This window comes from Salmo salar, chromosome ssa06, assembly GCF_905237065.1.
Source record: "Salmo salar chromosome ssa06, Ssal_v3.1, whole genome shotgun sequence".
NCBI classification, from domain to species: domain Eukaryota; kingdom Metazoa; phylum Chordata; class Actinopteri; order Salmoniformes; family Salmonidae; genus Salmo; species Salmo salar.
The window spans coordinates 29,127,488-29,145,597 of NC_059447.1; the positions used below are offsets into that span (position 1 = coordinate 29,127,488).

At 42.3% G+C, this 18,110-nt stretch overlaps 1 protein-coding gene across 50 annotated transcripts in view; it reads left to right on the plus strand.

Annotated features, from left to right (window-relative positions):
• The first annotated feature begins 1,251 nt into the window (after nt 1-1,251).
• The window catches only part of LOC106606883 (glycine-rich cell wall structural protein 1.8), a 30,908-nt gene continuing 14,049 nt past the window's right edge, over nt 1,252-18,110 (plus strand). For 15 of the 50 annotated variants that reach the window (XM_045720155.1, XM_045720158.1, XM_045720156.1 and 12 more), the window contains exons 1-20: nt 1,252-1,459; nt 3,354-3,398; nt 3,927-3,992; nt 4,091-4,129; nt 4,760-4,828; nt 5,042-5,128; nt 5,225-5,257; nt 5,556-5,597; nt 6,247-6,297; nt 6,734-6,784; nt 7,278-7,337; nt 11,818-11,868; nt 14,915-14,965; nt 15,888-15,938; nt 16,070-16,114; nt 16,266-16,316; nt 16,808-16,858; nt 17,038-17,082; nt 17,337-17,381; nt 17,673-17,723. In XM_045720155.1, the coding sequence (XP_045576111.1) occupies nt 1,393-1,459; nt 3,354-3,398; nt 3,927-3,992; nt 4,091-4,129; nt 4,760-4,828; nt 5,042-5,128; nt 5,225-5,257; nt 5,556-5,597; nt 6,247-6,297; nt 6,734-6,784; nt 7,278-7,337; nt 11,818-11,868; nt 14,915-14,965; nt 15,888-15,938; nt 16,070-16,114; nt 16,266-16,316; nt 16,808-16,858; nt 17,038-17,082; nt 17,337-17,381; nt 17,673-17,723 (1,051 nt within the window). In that variant the 5' untranslated portion in view covers nt 1,252-1,392. Of the gene's footprint in view, nt 1,460-3,353; nt 3,399-3,926; nt 3,993-4,090; nt 4,130-4,759; nt 4,829-5,041; nt 5,129-5,224; nt 5,258-5,555; nt 5,598-6,246; nt 6,298-6,733; nt 6,785-7,277; nt 7,338-11,817; nt 11,869-14,914; nt 14,966-15,887; nt 15,939-16,069; nt 16,115-16,265; nt 16,317-16,807; nt 16,859-17,037; nt 17,083-17,336; nt 17,382-17,672; nt 17,724-18,110 lie in introns of those variants that run through there. The other 35 variants (XM_045720196.1, XM_045720197.1, XM_045720199.1 and 32 more) reach the window with 27 other exon arrangements.

An 18,110-nucleotide genomic window follows, 5' to 3' on the forward strand; every position in this document is an offset into this window, starting at 1 on the left:
CAGAATAGTGATTCATGCACTGTTTTGTCACTGTAAATTGCCGCTGTGAGCTCATGCTGGGCTGGCGTGACCGTGAGGCTCTGAGAGGGGGTAGGAGGGGTCTGAAGGGGTCACTAAGTCTAAGGAGGGGTGGGGAGGGGGTAGGAGGGGTCTGAAGGGGTTATTAGAGCAGAGGACCATTGAGGGTTCTTTCCTTATGGTCAGGATGTGAGTTAAAGAGGGGAGGGGTTGCAGAGTAGAACTGAACAACAGGGACAAAGGCCTGGTGTATACATGTACTCTTGGAGAAGGAATTTCAGCTTATAGGGTGTTTCTGTTTCTGGGTGTATGGTCTATGTACTTGTTTAAGTATATGTGTTTTGAGAAATATAATAAGGTCTCGTTCAGAAATGTTATAAATATGTTGTAATTATGTAATAGGGTTATGTAATAATATCATACAGCCAGTCCAATGTAGTGGATTTCCAAGGCTAGCCACCTTGAATGTATACACGTACCCATCCTTCCCCTCTGTAAAACACACATAGACTTGCCTAGTTAAATAAAGGTTAAATAAACAATCCTTTTTATTTCAAACACTGTCATACTGAAAATGCCCTTCTGTCCTACCGCCCCTTCCTTACCATCTAAATCAGGCTTCCTCAACTGAAGGCCCACAATCCAAATTTGGCCCACGGGGGTTTTTATTTGGCCCCCCAAGTTTTCTGAGTAACATTATATATGACATTTTTTTTGTTAGACATAAAAGACAATAAAAACACCAGAAAATCAGCTCCAAGTGATTCCTATCCATAGTAGAGAGACACGTGATCATATACACATGTAAGCAAGGTTTTAAATTATGTTTTAGTCAAATATTATATATGTTTGGGCTGCTTGCGGTCAATTTGCAGTTTACAAATTATTTGTAATTATGTTCCAGACCCCGACCATCTGCTCAAGAAAAAATCGGTCCACGGCTGAATGTAGTTGATGATCCCTGATCTAAACCATGATCTCACACTTATCACCTCTTTGAAGCATTGTCTTATCCCGCTCATCACACACAAATCACATTGCCATGTTAATATACTGGCTGGCAGCCCTCCAGCTGATCAGCAGCCTGATGTGGACTGTCTATGGATGGGCAGCGGTGGGCCTGACTGCCTGTCCAGAGAGAGAGGGAGAAAATGGGGCAGGTGCTTCGGTGCAGCAAAGGCCAATTGCAGGATAGAGGGCAGGGCTGGTCAGGGGGAGGGTATCAAAACCAGAATCGTATTTAAGGCGTGGGCAAACACTGGAGCTGTCTACTTGTGCTGTGCCCCTGTCCAGCCGGACAGTTTCTCTCTCTCTCTCCTTGTCTGTCTGTCTGTCTGCCTGTTTTTCTCTCTGCCGGACCAGGTCTCCTCCACCATGCTGGTAAAAGCGTTCCTTCAGACCTCGCTGGTCCTATGGCTGGCACAGCACACCCTACAAGGAGGTAAGAGACATAACCAAGATAGAATGGCTGATGGAAGAGGGATGAGAGGGAATATGACAGAATATGAGAGAAAGTGATAACGTTGTCTAAAGGATATAGATCCCAGGTGAGAGAAGAGAGAGAGATAAGAAGTCAGGCCCACATGTGTGTGAGGATTGGGAAGGATAGAAAGAGAGATTAAGACATGCCACCATAATTTCTTAAATTGTAGAGTTGGCACATCAGAAATGTTATTTTTAATTAATACTTAGAATTAATGTTGGAGTAGTTTCAAGACTGTCTTTGTAGAACATTATTATAATAGCAATCAGACGCATTACATTGTGTTGTGAAACACTGTACAGTAGGTGTCAGCACAGGACTGCTTGTTACCACCTTAAATCTTCACTGGTGCTTGCTTAGTGCACAACAGTGTAAATTGGACTTAAATGTTTAAATGTTAATTATTTATTAGTATATAGTAGTTTCCGAAGATATTGTATTGTTCTGTAAATTATGGATTTGCGTGTTTCTCAACTTTAAAAAATAAGAATATTTAACAATTGATTTGATTACTTAAATGGTTATGCATGTATAATATTCATATTATATTCATATATAAAACGTTAACTATTTTTATTATTGTTGGATGTGTTGCATTGTGGTCCACATTTAGTTACCTATTACGCACAACTTGCAACTTCCATAAAAAACTTGCCAATTTGAATTGTCCAAATTAAATAGAAATAACATTTGAATTAAAAGACATGTTTAATATAACATTAATTCCCTAGTTGTGAAATTCCTTTGACACATGTAGTCAAATTCTCTTCTAAAGAAAGAAGCTCTAAAATTCACAGAGAAAATCTGGAAATAATTGCCAGCATAATTTCTTTAATTGAATAGTTGGGGATAAAATGAAAACAATTTAAAATTGTATAGAACATTTGAACAATTCAGAGTAACTACTTGGTTTTAAACCCTGACAACATGCATTTCATGTTTCTGGTGACTTTATCTGAGAGGTCTGGAAGGCCAGTCAACATACAGATGTAGGATCTTTATTTGAGTCAGCTTGCAACAGCAGGAAAATAATCCTGCAACAACAGGAAATGTGAATTATTATGTGGATTATAATTAATTGATATTTTCCTGGGAAAATCAAGTCTGAAATTTCAAAGTGGAAATTACAAACCTCAAATACACTACAAGTTTCACATTTCATGCATTGCAGGACATTCTCCTGCAACATGGGGATCCAATTAAGATCCTACACCTCTACATCTGAGTGACAGATAGCTGTAGACATGTTGCTAAACTATCAGGAATCAACTTGGATATCATGCTCAGATATCTCTGTAAAACCGCCCAACTGACATTTATGTGTCAAATTTCCAATGACCGTGTCAGATCAGGGAAAAAAAATGGGCCTACGTGGTCCTTGCTGCCTGGATCTCAGTGAAATGGACCTGCTCCAAGTCTGGTGACCCCGCTAAGCCTCTGTAGTTTCATCTCGTCTGATTGCTTTGAATCAAAGCATGGGAAGGTGAGGTGGCAGCAGCGGTCCAAATTTGACAACCTGTTGTGAAAGAAGCCTTTACAACCTGCACACAGTCCCTCCTTTTTGTCTGTCTCTCCACTCCATCAATGGAGATGTCTGTTTCTCTTCCCTCAAGCTGCCCAGTTGGAGCTGAGTTTGCATGGGATGGGAGTGAGATGTACACTACTCATCATCCGATGACATCATTTAATATTTAATCAGCTGTAGTGTTTCAAATGCTTACGTTATGGATGGTGGAACACTGGCACTGGCCAACAGGAAATGATGAAGGCCTTCATCTTTCTCCAAACCACAGCATAGCAGCATAGCATACTTCATAAAGTGATTTGCAATTCTGTTTTTCGTCTCTATTAGGAGTGAAACCTCAAAGTGCCGGTATGGGGAAAATGCTACCCAGGGGTAAGTGCAATTATTAGTCTCTGTATGTCTGTCTGTCTCCCCCACCCCCACATCTCTCTCTCTCTCTCTCTCTCTCTCTCTCTCTCTCTCTCTCTCTCTCTCTCTCTCTCTCTCTCTCTCTCTCTCTCTCTCTGGGTGCAGGGATGAGAGGTGTAAAAGCTGGAGGTCAGTGGAACTTCCACCAACATTTCTGAACCGCTAACAGATTCTGTCTTATCTCAAGACTGCACTCAATTGACCCGTCTTGAGCATGGTCTAAACTAATTTGCTCAACTAAATATAGCTTCAGATTAAGTTGTCTGGCATTTTTAGAATTAATTAAAAACTGAAAGTGGTGCAATCGTCAATGAGAAATCTGACTGAGATTCTGTCTTGCAATGCTCATCCTCCTTGCTAATGATTTAATATAGACTCATATGATACAACGTTTAGAGTTTTTTCCCACCATAGAGAAACATGCTCCGCTATGGTGCTCACTGACCACTGATGTCTCATATCTCCCTGTGGTGTCTTGTTGTGGTCTTCCAGGGGCTGGTGCTCTTGGGATACAGGGAGGCTACGGAGCCAAGCCCGCCAAAACCGGAGGAGCTGGGGGTAATATTGATTGCCATATTTATATTTTTAGTGCTGCCAATCATCATTCATAATTTAATTTATGTACCATCATGACCTGTCTTTCTAATGAATCACAGGTGGTCATTATCCAGGGGGGGCTCAGCAGCTTGGAGGAGGTGAGTTTCTCAAAGATAGAGCTAAACCATGTACACTGAGTTGACTGTACCAAACATTAGGATCCCCCCCCCTCAGAACAGCCTCAATTCGCCTGGACATGGACTCTACAAGGTGTTCAAAGCGTTCCACAGGGATGCTGCCCATGTTGACTCCAATGTTTCCCACAGTTTTGTCAAGTTGGCTGGATGTCCTTTGGGTGGTGGACCATTCCTGATACACACGGGAAACTGTTGAGCGTGTAAAACCCAGCAGCGCTGCAGTTCTTGACACAAATCGGTGAGCCTGGCACCTACTACCATACCCTGTTCAAAAGGCACTTAAATCTTTTGTCTTGCCCATTCACCCTCTGAAAGGCACACATACACAATCCATGTCTCAAGGCTTAAAAATCATTGTTTAACCTGAGGCCCCTTCATCTACACTGATTGAAGTGACTTTAACAAGTGACATCAATAAGGGATCATAGACAGACCAGGTGAATCCAGGTAAAGGCTGTGTCAGGTGTTCTTAATGTTTTGTATTCTCAGTCTAAATATTCTCTGTTTGATTCAGCTTGTGTTTATCTACTCTGTTTAATGTGTTATTTGTGTGTATCAATATGTGACATGTCTCCACTGTCTTTCCCAAAGGGGGATACAGAGGCCCAGGAGGGGCCGGGGGTAGGGGGGGATATGGTAACGGAGGCCAGGGAGGCTATGGTAATGTCTACTACTTTACTTAACAAACAGTCTCTGAACAAGGCTTGTTAAGATGAAATGCCTTAGTAACTGAGATTTACATGAAATCCACAATGGCTATATGCCAAAAATGTCTAACTCTTGCAGCAGTTTTCCTTGTTGATTTAAATATTCATTCATTTATTTTAATAAATGTCTACATAATATGACTTCTTCCCATTTGTCTGATTGTAGGTGCTGGTCTGGGAGCAGGAAATGGCCAAGGAATGGGGACGGGAGCCGGACTGGGCTCACAGGGTGGGAAACCACGTGGAGGTGGAGGTGAGTGAGACATTCAGGACAAGAGATGTTTTATTCCAAAGTTTGTACTAACAATGCTGAGTAAACATCATCTGTCTGTGTGTCTGTGTTTGTCAGGATACGGTGGTAATGGCTATGGCACACAGCCAGGTACGTGTTTGTTCTGTTACCTGGTATTTGTTCGTATAGAACACACAATATTTAAGATCCTTAAGTCCGTCTCCTCTGTCTCTGTCTGTTGGATCTAATCATAGTTAAGTTGAATTTGTGCCATTGTCTGTGAGTGCAGATTGGTTCTCATCTAATAAACCAGAATGTGACCTTGGAATATAATAATAAAAACTCCAGCGGTGGTGATTTAAGCTTTTTGTGGTTATGTGGTTAAATGACATGATGTAAGAGTTATGTGTTGCATGTCCTTTGACCTTGCTACTTGTCTTGTTGCTAGGTTATGGGGCTGGAGCTGTAGCCAGAGGCTATCCACGACCAGGTAAGCAGCCAATCCCTGCTGGCCTGAACGATCTAAAGGCCAATACTATGGTCTACTATTTTACAAGCCAGGGTTCATATCTTTTACAGCTCACACCTCAAGCACTTAATTCATTGAACAAACTGTCAATCCCAATCAATAAATCAGTGGGCATTTCCATATCACGCACCTTACAAATTGTCATCTGCATACTGTACGCTGTACAGTGTACATTAGCCAGCCGGGTCCTACATAGACAGCAAGCATCTGTAAACTGGCTTTACAGATGTAGGATCTTCATTTGCAAAATTTGAGTTTTAAAAAGATTTTCCACTTTGAAATTTCAGACTTAATTTGCCCTAATGAAAAATGTATCAACCCTTACATAAATGTCCATTAAACTGACTGGTTTTGTTGGGGATTTTTTAATAATGTTACTTAGATTGATGCACAGGTGCGTCAATTTACTCTTAAAGATGAATTCTAATCCACATAATAATTCACATTTCCTGTCGCAGTAGGATTATTTTCCTGCTGTAGCAAACTGGCTGAAATTAAGATCCTACATCTGTACAAGCAAAGTGGTTGATTGCTGCAAAGCCTCTGTACCTCATACCCTGCATGTGGAGTTTGATCATTCCATTTGACAGTGCCCCTTTGCAAACATTAGGTGCTGGAGCTGGGTATCCCAATGGACAGGGATCTAAGGGACCAAAACCGGGTAAACTTTCCAATCCTGCTGTGTCCGTCCGTGTCCGTCCGTGTCCGCATTCATGTTGGTTTGTTTTTACCTGCGTTTTTCAGTTTGTGCCTTCATGTCTGCTCTTCGTGTTGCCGTTTTCAATCTCTTCTGTGTAATCAGTATTTATGCCTTTTGCTGATTCAGTCAGACATGGTGTAAATGCATGTTGTTTGCTCAGTGCATTAACAGGTGTCTATCTACTTACCATCAATGGTTGTCTTTATTGTTCGGCTGCCAAATTCTTTCAAATGGGCAGCCATATATATTTAGTTGTGGTGTGATTGGAATTGTGTTAGTGGTGAAGTATGTAAGTGGGTGTGTCCGTGTATGGTTATGTTTGTGGATCAGAGCATCGTATCTGCATGAGTCCGTCAAATAGTCGCCAGTGTTGAGTAATCACTATTGTGGTCTTCAGGATATGGTGCAGGAGCTGGAGTGCCCAATGGACAGGGTGCTAAACCCAATGGTAAACATCTGCTACCCTGTGTGTTTGTCTGTCTATGTGTGTCTTTGTTCCAGTTTCTATAAAGGTGCATGTTGCATGTAGACACATTATGCCACAATCATGATATTGATTGTGTAAGTTCACATACTGTCTACATATGGTGTAGGTATCATTTTCAGTCATAGTTTTGTTTGAATGCTATTGAGACACCACGCCAATATCTATTGCCATGTGTGGATCACAGCCCCTGTCAGCATGTTGTGGTTGTGGGTTTTGTTCCTAACTTTGTATAGGGATTTGGGTTTTTCTAACAGCATGTGTTTGTCCTGGGTCTTCTTGACCAATCACTAGAAAGTGACTCCTAACGATGATCAAAATATTATATTTTCAATATGATATTTGAAATCACATTGTCATATAGAATGATAGATTCATTTTGGGGTTCAGACTCCAGTCTTTTTATTGGTTGGTTTTTGGGTGAATCTTGTTGAATGAGCACTGTTGTGGTCTCCAGGGTATGCTGCAGGATCTGGAGGAGTTCCTACTGGACAGGGTGCTAAACCATCCAAACAGGGTAAACCTCGCGTTCCTTGTTTTCATGTCATCTCTTTATAATAATTAGTCTAGAACTTAAGATTTTATACGTGCACCTGGTGGCCTTTCCTTCTTCTCTGATCTGGTTCTCTATACTTACTAAGTGCTTTCGAGGTTTCAGCGTCAGTGCTCGAGCCGCTGGTATATCCAATGGGCTTACGGTTTGACATGTGGATGTTTTGTGAGTCTTGTGGATGTTTTCTTTTTTTTACATTTTACCTTTATTTAACTATGCAAGTCAGTTAAGAACAAATTCTGATTTTCAATGACGGCCTAGGAACAGTGGGTTAACTGCCTTGTTCAGGGGCAGAACGACAGATTTTTACCTTGTCAGCTCGGGGATTTGATTTGGCAACCTTCCGGTTACTAGTCCAATGCTCTAACCACTAGGCCCCTGCCGCTAAGATTCTTGTGTAATTGTTCCTGTAAATGATCTCCGGCTTGTCCGTCAAGTCTGTGTCTTCTGCATTTTCGTTTCTCACTGTCCATCAGGTGGATTTGTCACCCACTGATGTTGACTGTTGTGAGTCTTCGTCTATAAATGTCTCATGGAGACTGGTCTTGGTGTGTGCCATTGAAGTTTTAGAGTTTTTGATGGCAATGCTTTGTTAGGTGTGTGACCTCCATGTGGGCGTGTGTTTATGCCAGTGGATGCCCTCAGAGTATATTTTCACGTTAGTCTATTTTGCGTCTGTTGTTTCACTTGTGGCTTTTGTTGTCATCTGTTGTTGTTTGTCTTAGTCTGTGTCTTAATACGGCTGATGATGTGTCCTTTAACCTAGGCCCATCGTTAATCTCGGACGATCGCCCCTCATCTTGTCAGTGTTGTGTGTCTTTTTTCTGTCACGCTGTCCTATATGTAGTCTGTCAGGGGATGGTTGTTTGGTATTGAGTGCTGAGTGACCTGGAGAAAGAGGCCCATGAAGTGTCATTTGGAAGATTTGTACTACTGTTTAAGTTGCTGTTTCAAAGTGTGTTCAAGTACAATAAATCAACCCCGTGGATATACCTTGTGGCTGGGTGAAGACATTTGTAGTCATAGAACCAGAAACTGTGGTTGTAGAGACAAAACTTTAGAGATTAGTTTTATGTTTACATTAAGCAACAGAATTGGCCTATACGACCTGCAATTCAATGGATCTTTATATCAACAACAAATAAAAGGGCAATCTCTACTTCACCAGAGTCAGATTAACTTGTGGTTAAAAATGTATGTCTCTGTGTCCAGTATGAAGGACGTTAGAGGTATAAAGGAAGAATGCTAGCTGATCTCGAAGACTTCCAGTCTTTTCGCTAATGCTAGTTTACATTGACTCGCAAAACTACCTCTAACTTCCTTCATACTGGACGCAGACATAAAAATGGTATCCACGAGTTCATCTGACTCTGGAGAAGTAGATAAAGTCCTGAAATCTATACCTTTAAGGCTTGTCTCAGTTTTTGCAGTAAAAAAGAAAAACGTGAAAAACTTTTTCTAACAAAAAAGATCTGTAAATGCCAATAGTTAATTATTGTGAAAGTCTTCTGCCCTCAGCCATTAGTGTGCCAATGGGATATGCATACGATCTGAGCCTTCTCCAGGTCCCAAAGAATTCAATAGTGAATGGTGACAAGCTTTTTTCTGCCAGGTGCCTCTGCGGGAGGTTTGGGAGGTGCTGGAAAGGGTAATAAGGGTGAAGGTCTAGTGGCACAGGATTTAACAGGAGCAAAAAGCCAAGGACCTGCTGCATTGCTAGATGTGAAGGGGCCCAAAAGCCCTTATCCTGTTGTTCTTCAAGCACAGGGAGCCAAAAGCTATGGACCTGCAGCTCCACTGGGAAAGGAGGCCAAGAGTTCTGGTCCCGTAGCTCAGCAGACACAGGGGGCCAAAGGTTTTGGACCGGCAGCTCCAAATGGCAAAGGGGTCAAAAGTTCTGGTCCTGTGGCATCCCATACACAGGGGGCTAAAAGCCTAGGACCTCAGATACCCATTAGGAAAGAGGCCAAAAGTCTTGGTCCTGCGGCACCAGAAGCACAGGTCCAGTAGCTCAGCAGCCACAGGGCTCCGAAGGTGTTGGTTCTGTGGTCCCAGAGTCACAGGCGGCTAAAAGTCTAGAACCTCAGGTGCCTGTTGGGAAAGAGGGCAAAAGTATTGGTCCTGTAGCACAGGGAGCCAAAACTATAGACCTACGATACCAGATGGACAGGGAGCCTAAAACTATAGACCTACGATACCAGATGGACAGGGAGCCAAAAACTATAGACCTACGATACCAGATGGACAGGGAGCCAAGAACTATAGACCTACGATACCAGATGGACGGGGAGACAAACACTATAGACCTACGATACCAGATGGACAGGGAGCCAAACACTATAGACCTACGATACCAGATGGACAGGGAGCCAAACACTATAGACCTACGATACCAGATGGACAGGGAGCCAAACACTATAGACCTACGATACCAGATGGACAGGGAGCCAAAAACTATAGACCTACGATACCAGATGGACAGGGAGCCAAAAACTATAGACCTATGATACCAGATGGACAGGGAGCCAAACACTATAGACCTACGATACCAGATGGACCGGGAGCCAAACATTTTGGCCCTGTTGCAATAGAAGGGCAGGCATCTAAAAGCTATGTACCTGCTGGACAAGGTGCAAAAGGCCCTTCTGCTGGGGTGCCAGACTGGACAGGGTCCAAAGGTCTGGGCCCTGTAGGAGGACAGTCTACTAAAAGTGTGAGTCCTCTGGCTCCTGGAACAAAAAGTATTGGTTGCCCGGTACTGGACAGAAAGTCTATCCAATCTGCAAACAAGGGTAAAGTGTTCATTTCTTTATCTCTGCATTTCTTACTGTGTTCATCTCATGACTTTCGTGTCTGATGTTAAAGTGATGTCTCAGTCTGGGGCTCGCTAGACTCCTCTTCGCCTGCTGTTGTTTGTTTTCAGTCATTCCATTGTAAATTGTCCACTGGGATACATATCATCTTCCTGTTGTTTGTCCATGGTTTCCCTCCAAAAGTGTTTGTGAATGTTGCTCTTCATCTAATTACAATGTTTTTATCTTAAAATGTGTCTCAATCAGTGACTAACTCCAGGTGTTCATAGAAACCTGTCTTTATTATGTGCATATCAGCTGTCTGAGGTTGCTAATGAATTTGATGTGGCGTTTTTTTCAAGTGTTATTCTTAACATGTTATCTATGTTGTCTCTCCAGCGTCTTTGTCATCCAATGTCTTTAACAATCTTCATATGTGATGATTTGAGCGTGTACACTTCACTTACGCCTCAATTGAGTTCTCATTTACATTAACAGCCTTGATTTATCAGAATGAGTCATTTTTGATTTTAATATCAACTTTAAAATCATGTTATATAATATAATAATATATAATCATCACATAATATTGTCAGCAGCATACCACCCTGCATCCCACTGCTGGCTTGCTTCTGAAGCTATGTAGGGTTGGTCCTGGTCAGTCCCTGGATGGGAGACCTGATGCTGCTGGAAGTGCTGTTGGAGGGCCAGTAGGAGGTACTCTTTCCTCTGGCCTAAAAAATGCCCCAGGACACTGCCCTGTGTAGGGTACTGTCTTTTGGATGGGACGTTAAACGGGTGTCCTGACTCTCTGAGGTCATTAAAGATCCAATTGCACTTATCGTAAGAGTAAACCCCAGTGTCCTGGCTAAATTCCCAATCTGGCCCTCATACCATCACAGCCACCTAATCATCCCCAGCTTACAATTGGCTCATTCATCTCTCTCCCCTGAAAACTATTCCCCAGGTTGTTGCTGTAAATGAGAATGTGTTCTCAGTCAACTTACATGGTAAAATAAAAATAAATAAAAAATATATCCAGATTGGAAAACCATTTCCTTCAGTTGTGACAAAAAACTTGAAATGACCTTCAATTAACATTTACTTGACTTCTTAGCTGAACATGTTGATGTGTGATGTGAGTGTGATGTTGGAGCAGAGCAACCTATTGAACAGGGTGCTAAAGGCAACCGTGTGTTTGCCTGTCGTCCCGTCTGTAGCTCAGTGTGTGTGATCCTGTCTGTGTCTGTGCCCTGGTGTCTGTTCTATGTATCAGTGTTGCGCCACAGAGGACGGCTTGGTTCATTCAAAACTCTGACTTACATGCTAATCCGAATTCATCCCCCCGACTCTGACAGTCTAAATATAGAGTCTCTGCTACATCCTCAGTTTAGCTTCCGTTTAGAGTGAGTGTCACAGTTTAATAGTGAACACTGCTTGTTGCATGCTGGGGTGTTCAATATGCTGGGTCATATTGGGTTACTGAAGTATATGTATGGTTCATATTAGTTGCAGTACAAGTGTCGCTAAGACAGCATGCCCATGACTAACGTACAGATTCAACAACTTGTCAATATGTTAGCTTTTATGTCACGTGTTTGGTCTGTTTTTATATATTTTTGTACCTAATGAGTCATTGTTGTGGTCTTCAGGATATGGTGCAGGAGCTGGAGTGCCCAATGGACAGGGTGCTAAGCCCAATGGTAAACATCTGCTACTCTATCTCTGTGTGTCTGTCTCTGTCAAAAGTTTAAACTCTAACAGCAGGAAGATATGACGTTACAGTAAATATATTACAATCAGATAGCTGCTGTGTACCCTGTTTTAGGTTGTGTTGAATAACCAGTATTATGGTCTCTAGGAAGTGGTCCAGGATGTAGAGTGCCCAATGGTCAGGGTGCTAAACCTAAACCCCATATTGAACCTCTGCTACTCTGTCTGTTGTTACTCGGTCTGTTGTTACTCTGTCTGTTGTTACTCTGTCTGTTGTTTCGCTGTCTGTTGTTACTCTGTTGTTACTCTGTCTGTTGTTTCTCTGTTGTTACTCTGTCTGTTGTTTCTCTGTCTGTTGTTACTCTGTCTGTTGTTTCTCTGTCTGTTGTTACTCTGTCTGTTGTTTCTCTGTCTGTTGTTTCTCTGTTGTTTCTCTGTCTGTTGTTTCTCTGTCTGTTGTTACTCTGTCTGTTGTTACTCTGTCTGTTGTTACTCTGTCTGTTGTTTCTCTGTCTGTTGTTACTCTGTCTGTTGTTACTCTGTCTGTTGTTACTCCGTCTGTTGTTACTCTGTCTGTTGTTACTCTGTCTGTTGTTTCTCTGTCTGTTGTTTCTCTGTTGTTTCTCTGTCTGTTGTTTCTCTGTCTGTTGTTTCTCTGTCTGTTGTTACTCTGTCTGTTGTTACTCTGTTGTTACTCTGTCTGTTGTTTCTCTGTCTGTTGTTACTCTGTCTGTTGTTACTCTGTTGTTTCTCTGTCTGTTGTTACTCTGTCTGTTGTTTCTCTGTCTGTTGTTACTCTGTTGTTACTCTGTCTGTTGTTTCTCTGTTGTTACTCTGTCTGTTGTTACTCTGTCTGTTGTTACTCTGTCTGTTGTTTCTCTGTCTGTTGTTACTCTGTCTGTTGTTACTCTGTCTGTTGTTACTCTGTCTGTTGTTTCTCTGTCTGTTGTTTCTCTGTCTGTTGTTACTCTGTCTGTTGTTTCTCTGTTGTTACTCTGTCAGTTGTTACTCTGTCTGTTGTTACTCTGTCTGTTGTTTCTCTGTCTGTTGTTACTCTGTTGTTACTCTGTCTGTTGTTTCTCTGTTGTTACTCTGTCAGTTGTTACTCTGTCTGTTGTTACTCTGTCTGTTGTTACTCTGTCTGTTGTTTCTCTGTCGTCACTCTGTCTGTTGTTTCTCTGTCTGTTGTTACTCTGTCTGTTGTTACTCTGTCTGTTGTTTCTCTGTCTGTTGTTTCTCTGTCTGTTGTTACTCTGTCAGTTGTTACACTGTCTGTTGTTACTCTGTCTGTTGTTTCTCTGTCAGTTGTTACTCTGTCGGTTGTTACTCTGTCTGTTGTTTCTCTGTCGTCACTCTGTCTGTTGTTACTCTGTCTGTTGTTTCTCTGTCTGTTGTTACTCGGTCTGTTGTTACTCTGTTGTTACTCTGTCGGTTGTTACTCTGTCTGTTGTTTCTCTGTCGTCACTCTGTCTGTTGTTTCTCTGTCTGTTGTTTCTCTGTCTGTTGTTTCTCCGTCTGTTGTTACTCTGTCTGTTGTTACTCTGTCTGTTGTTACTCTGTCTGTTGTTTCTCTGTCTGTTGTTACTCGGTCAGTTGTTACTCTGTTGTTACTCTGTCTGTTGTTTCTCTGTCTGTTGTTACTCTGTCTGTTGTTTCTCTGTCGGTTGTTACTCGGTCTGTTGTTACTCTGTCTGTTGTTTCTCTGTCTGTTGTTACTCTGTCTGTTGTTTCTCTGTCGGTTGTTACTCTGTCTGTTGTTTCTCTGTCGGTTGTTACTCTGTCTGTTGTTACTCTGTCTGTTGTTTCTCTGTCGGTTGTTACTCGGTCTGTTGTTTCTCTGTCTGTTGTTTCTCTGTCGGTTGTTTCTCTGTCTGTTGTTTCTCTGTCTGTTGTTTCTCTGTCTGTTGTTTCTCTGTCTGTTGTTTCTCTGTCTGTTGTTACTCTGTCTGTTGTTTCTCTGTCTGTTGTGTCTCTGTCTGTTGTTTCTCTGTCTGTTGTTTCTCTGTCTGTTGTTTCTCTGTCTGATGTTACTCTGTCTGTTGTTTCTCTGTCGGTTGTTACTCTGTCTGTTGTTACTCGGTTTGTTGTTACTCTGTCTGTTGTTTCTTTGTCGTTTGTTACTCTGTCTGTTGTTTCTCTGTCTGTTGTTTCTCTGTTGTTACTCTGTCTGTTGTTTCTCTGTCTGTTGTTTCTCTGTCTGTTGTTTCTCTGTCTGTTGTTTCTCTGTCGGTTGTTACTCGGTCTGTTGTTACTCTGTCTGTTGTTTCTCTATCGGTTGTATCTCGGTCTGTTGTTACTCTGTTGTTACTCTGTCTGTTGTTTCTCTGTCTGTCTGCTACGTACAGTATTGCATGATGCTGGTATTTCTGGATGATATTGCCCTTCTGACAAATATCACTATCTAGTGTTTGGATATCAGCTGGTGAACTGCTATAAGTACACTGTTGCTGTACATTTTGACTGGATGCCTAACTTCCCTATTGAAATTGTTTTATTGTTGCTTTTGTGGTATTTGATGCAGTTTTACGCAGTGTTCAGACATGCCTTCTTTAAACGGTATGCGGTGCTTACTAACCAGTGTTGTGGTTTTCAGGATATGGTCCAGTTACTGGTGTTCCTAATGGTGCTAAACCCAGTGGTCCTAAACCCAGTGGTGCTATACCCAGGGGTGCTAAACCCAGTGGTGCTAAACCCAGTGGTGCTATACCCAGTGGTGTTAAACCCAGTGGTGCTATACCCAGTGGTGCTATACCCAGTGGTGCTATACCCAGTGGTGCTAAACCCAGTGGTGCTATACCCAGTGGTGCTATACCCAGTGGTGCTAAACCCAGTGGTAAACCTCTAATACCATCACTAAATGTCAGCCTCTATCTCTATTTCTCTATTGCTGTATCTTTCATTACTTGTGACAGAACTCAATGGTCATTGATCATATCTACAGAGATAACCATTGTTGAGTAACCATTGTTGAGTAACCAGTGTTGAGTAACCAGTGTTGAGTAACCAGTGTTGAGTAACAGTTGTTGTGGTCTTCAGGATATGGTCCAGGAGCTGGAGCTCCCAAAGGTCAGGGAGCCAAAGGCAATGGTAAACCTCTGATACCTTGTATGTGTCTACGTCCGTCTTCACTGTTTGTCTTTCTATCTCAAAGTTGAGGTTGAGCTTTCTGGTGCATGTTGTGTGGTAATTCCAAAGTTTGTAGCATATTATTCATGCATGTCTGTGTTGTATGGTACTCTATCTTTAGAACAAAATTGGTGATATGCTCCTGAACACAACCAACTAGTGTTCAAATCAAAATTGTATTTGTCACGTGCTTCGTAAACTAGAGGTGTAGACTAAGAATGAAATGCTTACTTATGGGCCCTTCCCAACAATGAAGAGAGAGACAAATATAAAAATAATAACAAGGATTAAAAACACTATGAGTAACGATAACTTGGCCGTATACACAGGGTACCAGTACCGAGTTGGTGTGCAGGTGTCCGGGGTGACTAGGCGACAGAACAGATAATAAACTGTAACAGAAGCATATGTGATGAGTCAAAAGAGTTGGTGCAAAAAGGGTCAATACAGATAACCCAAAGCTACACAGACTAACTATTTACCTAACTATTTAGCAGTCTTAAGGCTTGGGGGTAGAAGCTGTTCAGGGTCCCGTTGGTTCCAGACTTGGTGCATTGGTACCGATTGCCATGCAGTAGCAGAGAGAACAGTCTATGACTAGGGTGGCTGGCGTCTGACCATTGTTATGGTCTTCCTCTGACACCGCTTGGTATAGAGGTCCTGGATGGCAGGGAGCTCGGCACCAGTTTTGTTCTGGGCCGTACGCACTACCCTCTGTAGTACCTTTCGTGGTCGGTGTTTGCTAAATATTTGTGCATGGCTATAACCTATGCGATGAAATACTAGGATCAAGGGCAGAATGTGCTGTGGAGGTGGTATTGATCAATTGTCTATAAGCAGTGTTGAGTAACAAGTGTTCAGTAACCATTGTTGTGGTCTCCAGGATATGGTCCAGGAGCTGGAGTTCCCAGTGATCAGGGAGCCAAAGGCAATGGTAAACCTCTGCTACCCTGTCAGTGTCTCTCTGTCAGTCTTTGTGCATCTTGTCTGTCTGTGTCAAGGGCAGCATGCATTGTGTTTGCAAGTGGTTTTGATTTATTTTGATTTAATTGTTGTTGGTTCCAGGATATGGTCCAGGAGCTGGAGCTTCCAATAGTGCTAAAAGCAATGGTAAACCTCTTTCTGAGTGTTGCAGGTCTATATCCGTCTCTCTTTCTTTGTTGCTCTCTTATGATAAGATACATCACTTCTGTTTATAATAAGTACAGAGCCAAGATGAATTGAGTAACAAGTGTTCAATAACAGTTGTTGTGGTCTCCAGGATATGGTCCAGGAGCTGGAGTTCCCAGTGGTCAGGGAGCCAAAGGCAATGGTAAACCTCTGATACCGTGTCTGTTTGTCTCTGTCTTTGTGATGCATTGCTGCATGTCTGTAACCTCAACTGTTTGTTAGAATTAGCATATTGAAGCCTTTGACAGATAGAGTACCCAGGCCAGTGTGATAACACTAAATGTTGATGCTGGTTTGGTCTGTTGTAGAACAGGGTTGAGTAAGAGTTGTTGTTGGTTCCAGGATATGGTCCAGGAGCTGGAGCACCCAGCGGTGCTAAACCCAGTGGTGCTAAACCCAGTGGTGCTAAACTCAGTGGTGCTAAACCCAGTGGTGCTAAACCCAGTGGTGCTATACCCAGTGGTGCTAAACCCTGTGGTGCTAAATCTTGTAGTAAACCTCTGTTACCATCACTAAATGTCAGAGTCTCTATCTCTATTGCTGTATCTTTCATGACTTCAGACAGAACTCAATGGTCATTGATAAGAGCTACAGAGCTAACTTGTATTGAATAACAGTTGTTGTGGTCTTCAGGATATGGTCCAGGAGCTGGCATTCCCAATGGTCAGGGTGCTAAACCCAATGGTAAACCATGGCTACCTTGTCTGTGTCTACGGCCCTATTCAATGTGTGTCTTTCTATCTCAAAATTGAGGTTGAGCTGAATGGTGCATGCTGTGTGGTAATGCCAATGTTTGTAGCATATTATGCATGCATGGTCTGGTCATTTTTAGAACAGTTTTGAATAAGAGCTGTTGCTTTTAGGATATGGTCCAGGAGTTCCAAAAAATCAGGGAGCCAAAGCCAATGGTAAACCTACTGATAACATGTCTGTGTCACACTCTGTCTCTCTGTATCAAAGTAGAGCTTCTTTGACTGTATGTTGCATGATATGTGCTACAAAAGTTGGTGCGATGTGACTCCTGAACGTTGAGAAGGATGAATATATTTGTGCATGGCCAGAGGGGAAAGGTCCCAGGGCAGCATGTTTTGTGCTCATGCAAGTGATTATTTACAATAAGTCAGTGTTGACAGTGTTGCGTAACAGCTGTTGTGGTCTCCAGGATATGGCCCAGGAGTTGGAGCACCCAACGGTGGTAAAAGAAATGGTAAACCTCTTTCTGAGTCTTCATCAGTCTCTATTTCTCTGTCACTTTAGAGGTAAACTGGCTCCTTTCTCTGAGTCCACCAATCACTGGGTGACGCTCTTTTTCCTGGTCCTTCGAGCCAGACATTTAAGTACTCTGAACCATTCCATCAGGCCAAATAAACATGTTATTACAGTGAAATGCTATAGCATCTCTTATTATAAATAAAGTACAGAATCTCTGATGATAAGATCTACAGAGAAAACTTGTGTTGAGTAACAAGTGTTGAGTAACAGTCGTTCTGGTCTTCAGGATATGGTCCAGGAGCTGGAGTTCCCAAAGGTCAGGGTACTAAACCCAATGGTAAACCTGTGCTACCCTGTCTGTGTCTACGTCTGTCTTCAATGTTTGTCGTCCATGTCAAAGTTGAGGTCGAGCAGGATGCTGCATGCTGTGCGATAACGTTACTGTTTGTAACATATTTTTGCATGCCTGTTGCCAGTTCATTGAGCATATTGTAGAATTTGACCAATCCATGGATGCTGGTTTGGTCTGTTGTAGAATAGTGTTGAGTAAGAGTTGTTGTGGTTCCAGGATATGGTCCAGGAGCTGGAGCACCTAACGGGGCTAAAAGCAATGCTAAACCTTTGATACCTTTCCTGTCTGTGTTGCATGCTGTATGGTAATCTATCTTTAGAGGAGTATTGGTGATAAGCTCCTGAACACATCCAGCTGGTGTTTGCTAGATAT